This window comes from Scyliorhinus torazame, chromosome 14 (assembly GCF_047496885.1).
Source record: "Scyliorhinus torazame isolate Kashiwa2021f chromosome 14, sScyTor2.1, whole genome shotgun sequence".
In the NCBI taxonomy this organism is placed as follows: Eukaryota; Metazoa; Chordata; class Chondrichthyes; order Carcharhiniformes; family Scyliorhinidae; genus Scyliorhinus; species Scyliorhinus torazame.
Window position 1 is genome coordinate 216,992,693 of NC_092720.1, and position 18,029 is coordinate 217,010,721.

Sequence of the window (18,029 nt, forward strand, 5' to 3'; positions counted from 1 at the left end):
GGGGGAACTGGTTTCGGGGCTGGTTCAGCACAGGGCTACATCGCTGGCTTTGAAAGCAGACCCAGGCAGGCCAGCAGCACGGTTCGATTCCCGTACCGGCCTCCCCGAGCAGGCGTCGGAATGTGGGGACTAGGGGCTTTTCACAGTCACTTCATCTGAAGCCCACTTGTGACAATAAGCGATTTTCATTTCATTTGATTTCAGCTCGAGCAGTCACTTGTCGATTCCCATCCCATCATGCATTGGGATCTGGGATGAATTGCCAGAAAAACAGATCTTTCGCTAAAGGGTGAGGGGGGGGGGGGGGGGATGGTGTGGGAGTTTCACACCTATTCACCTATTCGGCCACAGTGTTCCTCACTCCCCAACTGACCAGACGACACTTGGAGTTTCATTTCGACAACTTTATTCCAGCTCTGGCAGAGGAGCTCAGCATCCACCAGGTGGCTTGCCAGCTCCCCGATCATGGAAAACACAGAGCAATTATACCTGTCCTTTGTTAAGTAATGGGTTAAGAGACATTGCAATTAGTTGTCTCATTTATGTTAAGTATCCATTAATTGACACTGATATGTAAAGGGGCTTCAGGTGGCCTCTGTCAGGTGGTGTGTTGTTAAGAGTTTGGGGCAGAGGCTGTGGAGGTGAAATAAATGGTGTTTGGTGAAAAGGAACAAGATCTTTAGACTCTTCATATCACAGTAACTAAAACGGTTAACATCCTTATCTTTCAAGTAATTAAAGCACACCAATCAAACAAACATGTTTGTTTCGGAGTTATCTAAGTCTATTCGCCACTAATAATGAGGATTACATAATGTGTAACATAACATAACGAGTATTATTACCAATCGTAACGGGGCACGTATGTTTAATGATGACCTCGCCAAGCACGGCAGCTGGTTTACCTCAGCTGGTTGGACAGCTAGTTTGTGATGCGGAGCGAGGGCTTCAGAGTTATGTGGGGTGGGCGGAGTGGTTCCAGTCAGATTAGCCATCATCTTACTGGATGGCGGAGCAGGTTTGATGGGCCGAATGGCCTTCTCCTGCTCCTAATTCAGGTCTGGAATGCACGGCCTGGAAATGTGGGGGGGGAAGGCAGAATCAATCGGGACACTCAGACGATTCCTTGAATAGAATCAACTCGCAGGGGTTACGGGGAAAAGGCAGGGGAACGGCTCAAAGACACTATGCTCATTTGGAGAACTGGTGCAGGCACGATGGGCTGAATGGCCCCCTGTGCCGGACCAATACTGCGATTCGCATGTTTGCTAATCAGCAAGGCACGGCAGGCCAGAATTGGCGGAGCGCAGACATCATGTAGGGTTATGAGGGCTGGGGGAGGTGATAGCGATAGGGAGGGTGGAGGCCATGGAGGGACTTGAATCATAAAATCATAGAATTTACAGTGCAAAAGGAGGCCATTCGGCCCATCGAGTCTGCACCGGCTCTTGGAAAGAGCACCCTACCCAAGGTCAACACCTCCACCCTTTACCCATAACCCAGTATCACCACCCAACACTAATAATAATAATGGCAATTTTGGTCACTAAGGGCAATTTAGCATGGCCAATCCACCTAACCTGCACATCTTCGGACTGTGGGAGGAAACCGGAGCACCCGGAGGAAACCCACGCACACACGGGGGAGAAAGTGCAGACTCCGCACAGACAGTGACCCTCACTGGGAATCAAACCTGGGATCCTGGAGCTGTGAAGCAGTTGTGCTAACCACTGTGCTACCGTGCTGCCCTTTGGAAACAAGGCTGCGAATGTGAACATGAAGGCGTTGATTGACGGGGGAACGTGTGGGTCAATGAGGGCAGGGGTGATGGGGAAACATGGCTCGCTGTGAGTTGAGACAGAGTTTTGGATGAGATGAGGTTTATAGAGGGCAGCCTGGAGGATTGTGTCGGAATGGAGTGAATGCGAGGTTGAATAAGCAACCGTATGAGCATCACCGCAGGGAAACTATTTAAAGGGATAGCTGCTTCGCAAGAAAGGATTCAGCAAGCTGGTCTAATCTTTGGGATCGATGCGCCTTTAATGGCACAGCCTGTGCCGAGAGTTTGTTGATCCAATACAAGAGGGCTGGGGGGGAGAGAACCAATCACTGCTGGAGTTCATTCCCGTGGGAGAAGCATAATTCACTCTCTGCAGTGAGCTAAATACTTACCTTCCTTCCCCATCATTGTCGAAGCTAAGTGATAATGACAGGTAATGTGAAACATAGCGAGAGCGACACACTGAGTCGGTTAGTGTGGGTTGTACCGATGGGTGGTGCGTACCAGTAACATACAGCTCGGTGCTTCGATAAAGCAAGCCCACTGAATGAAAATTATCGGCTGACCCAATCCGCGGAGGTTTGACTGTCCCGCTTGATACCCTCGCTTACGACCAACCTGCCCATCCCAGCATTCAAAGCTCCAAGTTACCTCAAGTAACCTCCTTGGAGGGAGAGGGCTGGAGGTCTCTGGTCTCCTCGATGTGGAGGTGTTTGCACTCTTCAGCGGACTGGCTCGAACCTTGACCGGGATCCCTGGGGGGGGGGGGGCGTGGAATCCGCGCCCCACCGCCCTGACGCTGGCTTCCGCATTCTCCGGCGCCGATTGTCGGGTGCCTGCGGGATCGCCGCCACGCCAGTCGCGGCACCCCGGCGATTTTCCACGCCCCGATGGGCAGAGTGACCGACGGGTTTGGCAGAGTCCCACTGGTGTGGATTACTCACCTCCCGCGCGGCGGGGACCTGGAAGGCGAGTGTGCGGGGGCCGCCCTGGTGGGGGGGGGGTGGTCCGACCCCGGGGGGTGGCGCTCCCACGGTGGCCTGGCCCGCGATCGGGGCCTACCGATCGGCGGGCGGGCTGGTTCCGTGGGGGCCTACTTTACTCCGCGCCGGACCCCTGTGGGGCTCCTCGATATTGCCCGGGGCCAGCGCGGAGAAGGGAACCCCCCGCATGCACGGAAATATGCCAGCCATTCCGCGCATACGCGGACTCGCGTGGACCACTCCGCGCAATCTGGAGGTGCGGGGACGACTCCGGTATCAACCGAGCCCCCGAGAAAGGCGAGAATTCCTCATATTCAGGGGCCATTGCCACCGGAGAATCATTGGTGCCAGTTTTCCCACCGGCATGGGGACATAGCCCCATTAGAGAATCCTGCCCCATATCTTCTGCATGTCCTTCAGCTGGACCAATAGCCTCTCTATCAACCCGATCCAAATGTTGTATGGTTGTGAACTCCTCGATAAAGTCACTCCCTCACTCTCCTGTAGTCAGGGGTTTGTAAGTCGAGTCTACCTCACCTATCCGCAGAAGTTTAACTCTTTAAGCCCCAGAAGCATCTTTGTGACTTTTATTTAGTCATTCGTGGGCGGCACGGTAGCACAGTGGTTAGCACAGTTGCTTCACAGCTCTGGGTCCCAGGTTCGATTCCCGACTGGGACACTGTCTGTGCGGAGTCTGCACGTTCTCCCCGTGTCTGCGTGGGTTTCCTCCGGGTGCTCCGGTTTCCTCCCACAGTCCAAAGATGTGCAGGTTAGGTGGATTGGCCATGATAAATTACCCTTAGTGTCCAAAAAGGGTGGAGTTATGGGGATTGGGTGGAGGTATGGGTTGGGTGGGGGCTGGTGCAGACTTGATGGGCCGAATGGCCTCCTTCTGCACTGTAAATTCTATGATTCTGTGATTCAATGGGTGTGGGTATTGCTGGCTCAGCCAACATTTATTGTCCATCCCTAATTGCCCCTTGACAAGGTGGTGCCGAGCTGCCGTCTTGAAGCCGCTGCAGTCCCTGAGGTGTAGGTACACCCACCGTGCTGTTAGGGAGGGAGCTCCAGGATTTGGAGCCGGCGACACTGAAGGAACGGCCGATATATTTCCCAGTCAGGATGGGGAGTGACTTGGAGGGGAACCTCCAGGTGGGTGATCCCAGGTATCTGCTGCTCTTGTCCTTCTAGATGGTGGTGCCTGAGGAACCTCGGTGAGTTCCCGCAGTGAATCTTGTCGATGGTGCACACGGCTGACACTGTCCATCGGAGGGGGAGGGAGTGAGTGTTTGTGGAAGGGACGCCAATCAAGCGGGGCTGCTTTGTCCCCCGACTGCACCCCTTTCCAAGTCCAGTATCCCATTCCTGAGGTGCACTGCCTGGAATTGAATGAAGGGTTCTAGTTGGGGAATCCGAACTAAATAACTGTATATTGGCCAATCCACCTACCCTGCAGATCTTTGGGTTGTGGGGGTGAGACCCATGCAGACACGGGGAGAATGTGAAAACTCCACACGGGCAGTGACCCAGAGCCGGGATCGAACCTGGGTCCTCGGCGCCGCAGTCCCAGTGCTAACCACTGCGCCACGTGCCGCCGGCCAATACTCGATTAACCCTTGGGGGTAGGGTGGGAGGTGGGGGGGGGGGCACGGGAGGTGATGGCTGATACAGTGATGATGTCACTGAGCTCGTCATCCACCAGCCTCACCTAATGTGAAGTGGGGAAAAGGTTCAGGTCCCACCGAAGTGGCAGGTGTAACTTCAATTAATCGAAGTAACTTGGAATAAAAGCTCGTCTCAGTAACTGTGCATAAAACCATCATAAATTGTTGTAAAAACCCATCTTGTTCACGAATGCCCTTCGGGGAAGGAAATCTGCCATCCTTACCCGGTCTGGCCTACATGTGACTCACAGCAATGTGGTTGATTCTTAACTGCCTCTGAAGGGCAACTAAGGATGTACTTCAACTAGTGGACTGGGTGCCTGTGTGTGCGTCGGCAGATGTGTGTTGTTGTGTGTATATGTGTGCATGTGGATTTGTATGTGGGGGTGCGTGCATATGTGTGAATGGGTGGGTGTATTTGAGTGTGGGTATGTGTCTGAGCATACATGTGTTGGGTGTGTCTGAGCATACATGTGTCTGGGTGTGTCTGAGCATACATGTGTCTGTGTGTGTGTGGGCATACATGTGCATTTTGTTTTTTTATTATAAATTTAGAATACCCAATTAATTTTTTCCAATTAAGGGGCAATTTAGCGCGGCCAATCCACCTACCCTAAACATCTTTGGGTTGTGGGGGCGAAACCTACGCAGACACGGGGAGAATGTGCAAACTCCACACGGACAGTGACCCAGAGCCGGGATCGAACCTGGGACCTCGGCGCCGTGAGGCAGCAGGGCTAACCCACTGCGCCACCGTGCTGCCCAGCATATGTGTGCATGGGTGTGTGTGTGTGTGTGTGTGTGTGTGCATGAGTGAGTGTGGATATTTGTCTCTGGATGTGTATGCATATTTGTTTGCGGACATACATGCACGGGTGTGTGTTCAAATTGTGTGCAAAGAGGGGTGGATGTGTGGACAGATGCAGTGTTATCATCACATTGCTGTTTCTGGGATCTTGTCTGCAGTTTTTCCCTACCTTGAACAATGACAACACTTTCCTTGGCTGCAAAGTGTGTCGGGGATGTGCTGAGCTGGGGAGCGGCACCGTGGTAACGAAGGTCTTTCTTTTGACTTTGCACGCTGCTGTTACTGCAGTGCGATGAGTCTGGACAGCTAAACAAAGCATGACTGATAACTGCAATCAAAAACTCTCATCTCCACACGGAAAAAACACCAGCGAGGTGGGGGGAGGAGGGGGGGAGGGAGCTGGACTAATGCAATTAAAATTTAATCTTCTAATTCACAGAAAAGCAGTGTCTGGGAAGAGAGCAGCCTTTTAAGTGGACTGTCAATGTGCCGAGAAGCTTCTATCAGTCACTGCTGTTCACAGATTCACCTCGAGCAGAGGGTTCCCGTCAATAACTTCGCCACCAGCAACTCCATCTCCCAATTGAACTCCGCTTTCTGCAGATATCAGCACTGTGATCCATCATCCAGCCACTCCTAGTATCGATTCAGCCTCACCATTACCCGGGCGGCACGGTAGCACAAGTGGTTAGCACAGTTGCTTCACAGATCCAGGGTCCCAGATTCGATTCCCCGCTGGGTCACTGTCTGTGCGGAGTCTGCACGTTCTCCCCGTGTCTGCGTGGGTTTCCTCCGGGTGCTCCGGTTTCCTCCCACAGCCCAAAGACGTGCAGGTTAGGTGGACTGGCCATGCTAAATTGCCCCTTAGTGTCCAAAAAAGTTGGGTGGGGTTACTGGGTTACGGGGATAGGGTGGAGGCGAGAGTTTAAGTGGGGTGCTCCTTCTGAGGGCCGGTGCAGACTCGATGGGCTGAATGGCCTCCTATTGCACTGTAAATTATATGATTCCCTGCCCACAATTTGTCTTCCCTGCATTCTGGGGGCAGTGGGGATCGGGGACAGGGACGATGTGGGAGGCTCATCCATACTCTAAATCACGGAGCATGACCCTTAACTGCCCTCTCAAATTACCCAGCAAGCCACTCAGTTCAAGGCTAATTAAGCTTCGACAAGGAATATCTGTCAAATCAGCGACAGCTGCAAGCCAGGAAACAATAGAAATTCCTGGGTGCTCACACCCTCGATTGGGGACAGTAAACAGGATAATTGGACGGCACTCAGGAAGCCATTCTGTCATCACAGTGCCGCACTGTCAGAGGGTCAGTACTGAGGGAGTGCTGCACTGTCAGAGGGTCAGTACTGAGGGAGTGCTGCACTGTCAGAGGGTCAGTACTGAGGGAGTGCCGCACTGTCAGAGAGTCAGTACTGAGGGAGTGCCGCACTGTCAGAGAGTCAGTACTGAGGGAGTGCTGCACTGTCAGAGGGTCAGTACTGAAGGAGTGCTGCACTGCCAGAGAGTCAGTACTGAGGGAGTGCCGCACTGTCAGAGGGTCAGTACTGAGGGAGTGCCGCACTGTCAGAGAGTCAGTACTGAGGGAGTGCCGCACTGTCAGAGGGTCAGTGCTGAGGGAGTGCCGCACTGTCAGAGAGTCAGTACTGAGGGAGTGCTGCACTGTCAGAGGGTCAGTACTGAGGGAGTGCTGCACTGTCAGAGGGTCAGTACTGAGGGAGTGCCGCACTGTCAGAGGGTCAGTACTGAGTGCGTGCTGCACTGTCAGAGGGTCAGTACTGAGGAAGTGCTGCACTGTCAGAGAGTCAGTACTGAGGGAGTGCTGCACTGTCAGAGAGTCAGTACTAAGGGAGTGCTGCACTGTCAGAGGGTCAGTACTGAGGGGGACGCACTGTCAGAGGGTCAGTACTGAGGGAGTGCCGCACTGTCAGAGGGTCAGTCCTGAGGGAGTGCTGCACTGTCAGAGGGTCAGTACTGAGGGAGTGCTGCACTGTCAGAGGGTCAGTACTGAGGGAGTGCTGCACTGTCAGAGGGTCAATACTGAGGGAGCGCCGCACTGTCAGAGGGTCAGTACTGAGGGAGCGCCGCACTGTCAGAGGGTCAGTACTGAGGGAGTGCTGCACTGTCAGAGGGTCAGTACTGAGGGAGCGCCGCACTGTCAGAGGGTCAGTACTGAGGGAGTGCTGCACTGTCAGAGGGTCAGTACTGAGGGAGTGCTGCACTGTCAGAGGGTCAGTACTGAGGGAGTGCTGCACTGTCAGAGAGTCAGTACTGAGGGAGTGCTGCACTGTCAGAGGGTCATTACTGAGGGGGTGCTGCACTGTCAGAGGGTCAGTACTGAGGGAGTGCTGCACTGTCAGAGGGTCAGTACTGAGAGAGTGCTGCGCTGTCAGAGGGTCAGTACTGAGGGAGTGCTGCACTGTCAGAGGGGTAGTACTGAGGGAGTGCTGCACTGTCAGAGGGTCAGTACTGAGGGAGCGCCGCACTGTCAGAGGTCAGTACTGAGGGAGTGCTGCACTGTCAGAGGGTCAGTACTGAGGGAGCGCCGCACTGTCAGAGGGTCTGTACTGAGGGAATGCTGCACTGTCAGAGGGCCAGTAGTGAGGGAGTGCTGCACTGTCAGAGGGTCAGTACTGAGGGAGTGCTGCACTGCCAGAGGGTCAGTACTGAGGGAGCGATGCACTGTCAGAGGGTCAGTACTGAGGGAGTGATGCACTGTCAGAGGGTCAGTACTGAGGGAGTGCTGCACTGTCAGAGGGTCAGTTCTGAGGGAGTGCTGCACTGTCAGAGGGTCAGTACTGAGGGAGTGCTGCACTGTCAGAGGGCCAGTAGTGAGGGAGCCCTGCACTGACAGAGGGGCAGTACTGAGAGAGTGCTGCACTGTCAGAGGGTCAGTACTGAGCGAGTGCTGCACTGTCAGAGGGTCAGTACTGAGGGAGTGCCGCACTGTCAGAGGGTCAGTACTGAGGGAGTGCCGCACTGTCAGAGGGTCAGTACTGAGGGAGTGCCGCACTGTCACAGGGTCCGTGCTGAGGGAGTGCCGCACTGTCAGAGGGTCAGTACTGAGGGAGTGCCGCACTGTCAGAGGGTCAGTACTGAGGGAGTGCCGCACTGTCAGAGGGTCAGTACTGAGGGAGTGCCGCACTGTCAGAGGGTCAGTACTGAGGGAGTGCTGCACTGTCAGAGGGTCAGTACTGAGCGAGTGCTGCACTCTCAGAGGGTCCGTGCTGAGGGAGTGCCGCACTGTCACAGGGTCCGTGCTGAGGGAGTGCCGCACTGTCACAGGGTCCGTGCTGAGCGAGTGCCGCACTGTCAGAGGGTCAGTACTGAGGGAATGCTGCACTGTCAGAGGGTCAGTACTGAGGGAGTGCCGCACTGTCAGAGGGTCAGTACTGAGGGAGTGCTGCACTTTCAGAGGGTCAGTACTGAGGGAGTGCTGCTCTGTCAGAGGTAATTAAGCTGTTCGTCAGCTGAACGTGAATCTGCTCATGAAGCTAATCTGATATTTTGTTTGACCATGCCGCTGTGACTTGCTTTGGGGTGTTGTATTGCGTTCAGAGTGCGACATAAATGCAAGTTGTCAGTGTAAGTTTAGACAGGTTTTTGAACTCTTTGTGGTGACCTTCCTGTCTTCCAGCACCTGGCATCCAGTGTCGAATCAGACCTCGGGTTAGAAAATGCAGAGAATGGCGGCAGGCACAGACGGAAGAGACGCCTGTAAGTATCTTCGGATCCACACTGACTGTGTCTGTGAGGGGGGGAATGTGTACTCGGTTTGAGCTCACAAGTTGCCGGACATGTAAGTGTGTGTGAATGTTTGTGTATATGTGTGTATGTCTTCGATCATATTTTTTGAGAGTGTCTGTGTGCGTGTCTTTTTACATGTATGTTATGCTCACTATGTGTGCATGTACTTGGGTATGTGCAGTTATTTGTGCATATCTGTGTGTGCGCACATGGGTGAGAGAATGGCATGTCAGCCCACTTGAGTCTGATCCGCTCCCCGCCTAACATCCGGCTGCAGGAACCTTCCGGTAGGAATCGTGCTAGCGCTTGGAAGATGTTTCCCAGTCTAGTTCCAGGTGCGATGTTTGGGATGAAAGGGATGGAGGAAGGTGGGGAGAATGGGGAACGATCGCTGCCTCAATGAGACCTGGAGGGGGAGGCCCGGAAGCTCCTCTTCAGAAAAGGCTTGCATTTCGATACAACCAACAGAGCGTTTTTAAAATTGTTGCGGGCCAGGGTTTCGAAAACTCCAAAGTATATGACGGAGTTAACCTGACCTATGTTCCAATTCAACAACAAAATCCAAGTAAAACCAGAAACACCCCTACAAAGGTGTGGCCCAGCACACGGCACTCTTACTGGTGAAAGATTTGTTAGTGATACTCTTATTCTCCTTCTAAAACAGCAGGTTTGAGTTCCTTCCAGAAAGCAATTATCTCTTTTAAGTTACCAAGCAATATGGAAACAACTTTTAAACTGAAGATAGAGAAGCACTTCGTTCAACCTGTGCAGTCCAAACTCAAAGCGAAGGTAAAACTCAGAGCCACAGCCCAGCTCCACCCTCGCAATGACATCACTGAAGCCATGTGATAAGACAATAAGTTTTCTTAAAGGGAACGTCCCATGAAGAAATGCAGTCACTATTGTAATCTAGGTCATACAATCAGCACACGCAGCAAACGCCTAGACACGGCAGCACGATAACAATCAGGGGCGAAATTCTCCCGAAACGGCGCGATGTCCGCCGACTGGCGCCCTAAACGGCGCCAATCAGACAGGCATCGCGCCGCCCCAAAGGCGCGGAATGCTCCGCATCTTTGGGGGCCGAGCCCCAACATTGAGGGGCTAGGCCGACGCCGGAGGTATTTCCTGCCCGCCAGCTGGCGGAAACGGCCTTTGTTGCCCCGCCAGCTGGCACGGAAATGACATCCCCGCGCGGCGCATGCGCGGGAGCGTTGGCGGCCGCTGACGGCATTCCCGCGCATGTGCAGTGGAGGGAGTCTCTTCCGCCTCCGCCATGGTGGAGACCGTGGCGGAAGCGGAAGGGAAAGAGTGTCCCCACGGCACAGGCCCGCCCGCGGATCGGTGGGCCCCAATCGCGGGCCAGGCCACCGTGGGGGCACCCCCCTGGGCCAGATCGCCCCGCGCCCCCCACAGGACCCCGGAGCCCGCCCGCGCCGCCTTGTCCCGCCGGTCAGGTAGGTGGTTCAATTTACGCCGGAGGGACAGGCATTTTAGCGGCGGGACTTCGGCCCATCCGGGCCAGAGAATCGAGCGGGGGGGCCCGCCAACCGGCGCGGCCCGATTCCCGCCGAATCTTCGGTGCCGGAGACTTCGGCAACCGGCGGGGGCGGGATTCACGCCAGGCCCCGGCGATTCTCCGACCCAGCAGGGGGTCGGAGAATGACGCCCCAGATTATCTGTTTTGTGTGATGTTGACACGGAGATAACTATTGATCAGGACATGAGGGAGAACTTCCCTGATCTGCTTTGAAATGGTGCCTTACATCCACCCATGGCGGGTGTGAATGGAACTTTGGTTCAGTGCCTCATCAAAAAGACTGCACCTCTGACAGTGCCGCTCTCCCTCAGCGCCGCACCGCAGTTTCAGGATCAAGAACCAGGGGTCACTGTTCGGGGTCGCTCATTTCTCTCAGACGCCCGTGAGTGTCTGGAACCCTCTTCCTGAGAAGGCAGCGGCAACAGAGTCTTTGGGCCGGAAGGATTTCAAGTTAATTTATGGCGGGGTTTTCAGGGAGTTTCACTGCTTGAGCACTGCGGGAAGCAAGACCACACATGCACCAGCCAGCATCCGAACTCCCGGGGGATGGGACACAGCTCTGGGGACATGCCCATGGCCGGAGGGTGGGTGAGTGCCTCGGGGAGGGGGGGATGCCTGGAGAGGTGGGCCAAGTGTTTGGAGGTCAGGCCGCATTGCAGACTAAAGCGACAGGCGTCATATGGTTGTGCACAAAGGTGTTTATTGGGCACCCTCCCGATGGTGCTGCCCCCTGCCCAGCCCCCTCACCCCCCTACTTACCCCCCCCACCCCTTCTCCCCCTGCAGCAAGATATCAAGAATTGGTCAGTCGGGCGGGCAGAGAAGTGGCAAATGGACGATCAATCCGGGAAATTGTGAGGTAAAGTATTTTGGGGAGGACAAACAAGATAATTGAATGTGAGGATTCTGAGGAGCAGAGGAAATGTTGTTCCGACCCCCTGGGCCTGTGTGCGGTCAATTCCAGCCCCACTTGCCCCAGAGTCACAACACAAGTGAATTAACCGATTATTCTCATTAAAAACCTAAAATCTTAGGCCCAATAATTACAATCGGCAGGTTTGTAAACGTAAATACCAATTAATGTTTATTTAAAACAAGAACTATATGACATATGCAGCAAATACAACAGGTTAACTATTATTACAATCCTAATTCCCCACTTTAACTTGTCCCCCATCCTGTACACACACACACAAGACAGACAAACACAGATGGGGTATTTTTGAAGTATTTTTTTCCAGATGTTTTTTTAGCGCACCTTTCTTCACAGCAAGCTTGCAGGTTTTATCTCTGTTTGCAGCCTCCACTGGTCCGCTCTGTAGATTAATTCATTCAGGTTCTCTGGAGTTTCAAGAACGCAGTATTCACAGCTTTCCTGATGAATACAGTAAGAAGTCGGACACTTGGACTTTAACCTGGTGTTGTAAGTCTTCTTACTGTGCTCACCCCAGTCCAACGCCGGCATCTCCACATCATATCTGATGAACGATTAGCAGATTCAAGTCCTTGCTTTGCGCAGCCTGCAATGGTTCCTCTGCAGGTTCAGACATACAGCGCTCACAGAAACTCCTCTGCTGTGAGAGGCAGCATTCGTGCCTCTGCCAGAATCAAAACTGAAACTTCTTGGGACTCTGAAAAGCATTCCGATAGGATAGGATCCAATCATCTGCTGTTACCAGGCAGAGTTCAGCCTTTTGGTCCAATTCGTTTGCCACCAGCCGGTCAATCAAACCGAGTCCCAACTCATCTCTCTCTCCCTCTCTCTGGTGCCGCTAAACGAGCACAGACTAGCAGAGCGATCTCTCCAGAAACTCCTGCATTATTTTGTTTGAATTAAAGGCACAGGCCGCTTGCCTTAAAGAGACATGTCCATTAATCATCCATGGATTGGTAAAATAAGAGAAAGGGGGAATGAGGGAATAAACAGGAAGACTCCTTACGATGTCCACAAAGGCAATTAGGGATGGGTAATACAATCTGCCCGAGCCAATGGTACCAACATCCGCAGATGAGTGAAAACAAAGGAAGATCGCTGAATGTGGCAGGACAATTTTGGTATGTGAGCATCTCCGTCACGGCCAACATTGACTGCCCTGTGGTCACTGCCCTGGTGAAGGCTTCTGGGATACCTCCCTTTAGTAGCTGTATGAGGAGGGAGGTTTATAAATCCTGCTGAAGTCTTGTCGCCACATTACACAGAAACAAGATGATCAAAGTCGGGGAAAGGGTGGCACAGTCATAGAATCACAGAGTCGTTGGGCACGATCTACCAGCCACACTGCACCCGAAACGCAGTGCGCCATAGCGCAACATGGCCGGTAAATGACGGGAGACCCCGCTCCCAGGATCGAAAGCGTTCTCGCCAGGCGTCGAGATGTGAAGCCCGCCCATTGCAGGCAGGATCACTTTTTGACAGATCTGCATATTAAAGGAAGGGAGGTCAGTCTCACTCTGATATGCAGTTCCCCCAGGTAACCGAGGCATCTCTCCCCTTCGCCTTGGGGGCTTTGGGCGAGCACCATTCAGTGCTGGTCTCTACTAACTGGGACCAATTGGAACGGCGCTCATCTGGGTTTCCCAGGGGATTGGAGGCCCCGTTCGGGCATTGCTGGTGTCACCTTGGGCTCTGGCACTTCCAACCTGGCACCGCCAATGTGCCCAGGCGGCAGTGCCAGCTGGCAGGAGCAATGCCAGGGTGCCAAGCTGGCATTTTCTGCATGCCGTTAATCGAGACTGGGGTGTGCCCTGCACTGGTTTATTGGGTTACTGGGTTATTGGGATAGGGTGGAAGTGAGGGCTTAAGTGGGTCGGTGCAGACTCGATGGGCCGAATGGCCTCCTTCTGCACTGTATGTTCTATGTTCTGAGCTTCCTACCGTTCGTTATGTATCCCTTGCCTCGTCACTCCTGTTAGTGGGAACAACACTGTACTCCCAGGCTAATTCCCTGGGGACATGGGTTCAAACCCCACCACCGCAGCTGGCGAAATTTAAATTCAGTGAAGTAAATCTGGAATTATAAAGCTAATATAAAGCATTAAATTATCATTGATTCTTGTAAAACTCCAGCTGTCCTTTCGGGTAAGGGAAGCTGCCGTCCTTACTGGCCTGGCCGACAGCTCACTCCTTAATCCCTCAGCCATGTGGGTGGCTCTGAAATGGCCCGAGAAAGCCACTGGTATCGAGGGGCAATTAGGGATGGGCAACCCATTAGGGTTGGCTTTGCCAGTGATGCCCGCATCCTGTGTATATGCCAGGCTGTAGGTCTTTGCTCATGGTTTGGCCTTGTTGTCACAGTAAGAGGACAAAAGGGTGAAAGGTCACAGACTGATTCAATCTCGACTGAACCCTGGAGATGTGATTGGACTGGATTTAGATATTGTTACACATCCCAGGGAGGCCCCGTTGCCTGGTGAGAAAGGTCTGATAATTCCATGGTGCCACTCAAAGCGCCAACACCAGGGATTTACAGTGATAGCGGCCCTGTGATATCATTAAACAACCCAAGGCCCTCCACAGAACAGGGACATTATCAAAGCAACTGTGACGCAAAACCCCAGACGAAAATATCCAAACAGATGGCCAAGATGCAGATATTAACGGACATCTTCAAGGAGAAGAGAAAGTCAGGGAGGTTTGAGGAGGGAATTCAAGAGCTTTGTACCCTGGCAGCTTATTCATTCGCAGGATGTGGCATCGCTGGGTAGGCCAGCATTTATTGCCCATCCCTAATTGCCCCTTGTTCAGAGGGCATTTCACGGTCAACCACATCGCTGTGTGGGTCTGGAGTCACGTGGAGGCCAGACCGGGTAAGGACGGCAGATTTCCTTCCCAAAAGGACATTTGGGAACCCGATGGGTTTTAACAACAATCGACAATGGTTTCCCGGGCTTCAGACTTTTCATTCCCTTTTCAAATTCCACGATCAGCCCTGGTGGGACTGAACCCGGGATTGCAGAGCAATACCCTGGGTCTGTGGATCACTAGTCCACTACACTCCCGCCGTCCCAGAACTCCCAGGCCGGGATTGGAGGTCACTCGGGCAACTGTATTGGCTTCTCTGAGGGGAGGGAGGGAGGGGCGGGGTGAGGTGAGGGAGGAAATCAGGGGGCATTCTCACCTGTCCCACCCACCACCCACCTGGCGAACAGCCTGTACATTGTGCCAGGTTTCACCGCACATCACCACGGGTAACCTGGTCATGACGGGGGGTAACATGTCGTGCATCAACGTTGTCGCCAGCCGTGCACGGCAATCTCATTGGTCCTGGCATCGGGCCAATCCACACTCTTCCCCATCCGGTTATTCAAATCAGCTTATTCTGTGTTGTCCTCTCCCCAAACAGGGGCAAACGCCTGGGCTTCCTGCGAAGGTGGAACGAACCCTGTGGGAGAAATGACATGCATTCCCTGAGGTGAGATCTCTTCAATCACTCACAGGCTCCAGAATTCTTTATCTTCCTTCCCCTCCCCTCGACTTCCACCTCTCCCCTAATTTTCACCCCCTCCCCACTCTGCTCCCCCCTCCGTCTCACCCCACCACCGCTCTTCCTGCACTATCCTCTGCTCATCTCTATTCTCATCCCTCAGCTTCCCTCCTGTCCGCTGACCTCTGGGACTGGGTGGGCAGTGGGTCAGACACTGTCTTTTCCCCCTCGGGGACTGGGTGGGGCAGTGGGTCAGACACTGTCCTTTCCCCCTCTGGGACTGGGTGGGACAGTGGGTCAGACGCTGCCCTTTCCCCCTCGGGGACTGGGTGGGGCAGTGGGTCAGACACTGTCCTTTCCCCCTCTGGGACTGGGTGGGGCAGTGGGTCAGACACTGTCTTTTCCCCCTCGGGGACTGGGTGGGGCAGTGGGTCAGACACTGTCCTTTCCCCCTCTGGGACTGGGTGGGACAGTGGGTCAGACACTGTCCTTTCCCCCTCTGGGACTCAGTGGGTCAGTGGGTCAGACACTGTCCTTTCCCACTCTGGAACTGGGTGGGACAGTGGGTCAGACACTGTCCTTTCCCCCTCTGGGACTGGGTGGGACAGTGGGTCAGACACTGTCCTTTCCCCCTCTGGGACTGAGTGGGTCAGTGGGTCAGACACTGTCCTTTCCCACTCTGGGACTGGGTGGGACAGTGGGTCAGACACTGTCCTTTCCCCCTCTGGGACTGAGTGGGACAGTGGGTCAGACACTGTCCTTTCCCACTCTGGGACTGAGTGGGTCAGTGGGTCAGACACTGTCCTTTCCCACTCTGGGACTGGGTGGGACAGTGGGTCAGACACTGTCCTTTCCCCCTCTGGGACTGGGCGGGCAGTGGGTCAGACACTGTCCTTTCCCCCTCTGAGACTGGGTGGGGGTCAGGCACTGTCCTTTCCCCCTCAGGGACTGGGTGGGACAGTGGGTCAGACATTGTCCTTTCCCCCTCTGGGACTGGGTGGGTCAGTGGGTCAGACACTGTCCTTTCCGCCTCTGGGACTGGGTGGGACAGTGGGTCAGACACTGTCCTTTCCCCCTCTGGGACTGGGTGGGACAGTGGGTCAGACACTGTCCTTTCCCCCTCTGGGACTGGGTGGGACAGTGGGTCAGACACTGTCCTTTCCCCCTCTGGGACTGGGTGGGACAGTGGGTCAGACACTGTCCTTTCCACCTCTGGGACTGGGTGGGACAGTGGGTCAGAGACTGTCCTTTCCCCCTCTGGGACTGGGTGGGCCAGTGGGACAGACACTCTCCTTTTCCCCCTCTGGGACTGGGAGGGACAGTGGGTCAGACACTGTCCTTTCCCCCTCTGGGACTGGGTGGGACAGTGGGTCAGTCACTGTCCTTTCCCCCTCTGGGACTGGGAGGGACAGTGGATCAGACACTGTCCTTTCCCCCTCTGGGACTGGGAGGGACAGTGGTTCAGACGCTGTCCTTTCCCCCTCTGGGACTGGGTGCGACAGTGGGTCAGACACTGTCCTTTCCCCCTCTGGGACTGGGTTGGACAGTGGGTTAGACACTGTCCTTTCCTCCTCTGGGACTGGGTGGGACAGTGGGTCAGACACTGTCCTTTCCCCCTCTGGGACTGGGTGGGACAGTGGGACAGACACTCTCCTTTTCCCCCTCTGGGACTGGGAGGGACAGTGGGTCAGACACTGTCCTTTCCCCCTCTGGGACTGGGTGGGACAGTGGGTCAGTCACTGTCCTTTCCCCCTCTGGGACTGGGAGGGACAGTGGATCAGACACTGTCCTTTCCCCCTCTGGGACTGGGTGGGACAGTGGGTCAGACACTGTCCTTTCCCCCTCTGGGACTGGGTGGGACAGTGGGTCAGACACTGTCCTTTCCCCCTCTGGGACTGGGTGGGACAGTGGGACAGACACTCTCCTTCCCCCCTCTGGGACTAGGTGCGACAGTGGGTCAGACACTGCCCTTTCCTCCTCTGGGACTGGGTGTCGTAGTGAATTTGCTATCTTCCAGTGGCCTAAGTGTCAGATGTTTTTTTTTGTTCTGTGTTGGAAACAGGCCTACAGCAGAGGAAGCCGTGCAGTGGGGAGAATCACTAGACAAGTTACTCGCTCATCGATGTGAGTACATTGACCTCCCACGAGTATATGTGGGTATGAGTGGCGGTGTACATGTGAAGCTATGCGCACAGATCTCTGTTGCGTGGGGATGTAGTCTGTGTGACTCGGCTGGGGGGGGGGGGGGGGGGGGGGGGAACCCGGGTTCAATTTCTGCCTCATGTGACTGTGTGGAGTTTGCATGTTCTCCCCTTGTCTGCGTGGGTTTCCTCCGGGTGCTCCGGTTTCCTCCCACAGTCCAAAGATGTGCAGGTGGGGTGGATTGGCCACGCTAAATTGCCCTTAGTGACCAAAAGGTTAGGTGGGGTTAATGGGTTACGGGGATATGGTGGAGGTGTGGGCTATAGCAGGGTGCTCTATCCAAGGGCCGGTGCAAACTCGATGGGCCGAATGGCCTCCTTTTACACTGTTGATTCGATGATAGCTATGATGTTTGTCTTTGAGGTGGGTGCAGTGATGGGAAAATGGAGAAATCGATTGTGCGCAGACAGATGGGGAAAGCGTGCGCGAGCGATGGGTGGATGGATATTTGTTGAAGGACAGAGATGGATGGACGTTGGATCAAGATAGGTGGAGGGGTAACTATTGATAGATAGTCAGGAGTGAAGAGATAGAGATGGATGTATGGATAATGCAGATGGGAGATACAGATGGCTGGAGAGATAAAAGTAGAAGGGCAGAGATGGATCGGTGGAGAGATAAATAAATTGTGAAATTGATCAATAGATGGAGAGATGGATGAATGGAGAGATTGAGATCATAGATGGAGAGATGTACAGATTAATAAATTGGCATATCTTTATCCAGTCCCTTTACATCGCTCCCATTTATGGTTTAGCCCTGCAGAATCTCCGAGAAGAATAAGATTCCTGGAAAGCTTCATTTGTTTGTATTTATTATTCATGCGGATAAATGTGTGTCTGACATTCCTGCTATGTAAGATGTGAAGGGGAG

General features: G+C 54.1%; 1 protein-coding gene across 2 annotated transcripts in view; it reads left to right on the forward strand.

The window, feature by feature from the left end:
• Positions 1-18,029, forward strand: part of LOC140390498 (regulator of G-protein signaling 3-like) — a 180,186-nt gene that overhangs the window by 156,598 nt on the left and 5,559 nt on the right. For both annotated transcript variants that reach the window (XM_072475669.1, XM_072475668.1), the window contains exons 3-5: positions 8,882-8,961; positions 14,874-14,942; positions 17,017-17,078. In XM_072475669.1, coding sequence (XP_072331770.1) covers positions 8,882-8,961; positions 14,874-14,942; positions 17,017-17,078 — 211 coding nt within the window. The remainder of the gene's footprint in view (positions 1-8,881; positions 8,962-14,873; positions 14,943-17,016; positions 17,079-18,029) is intronic.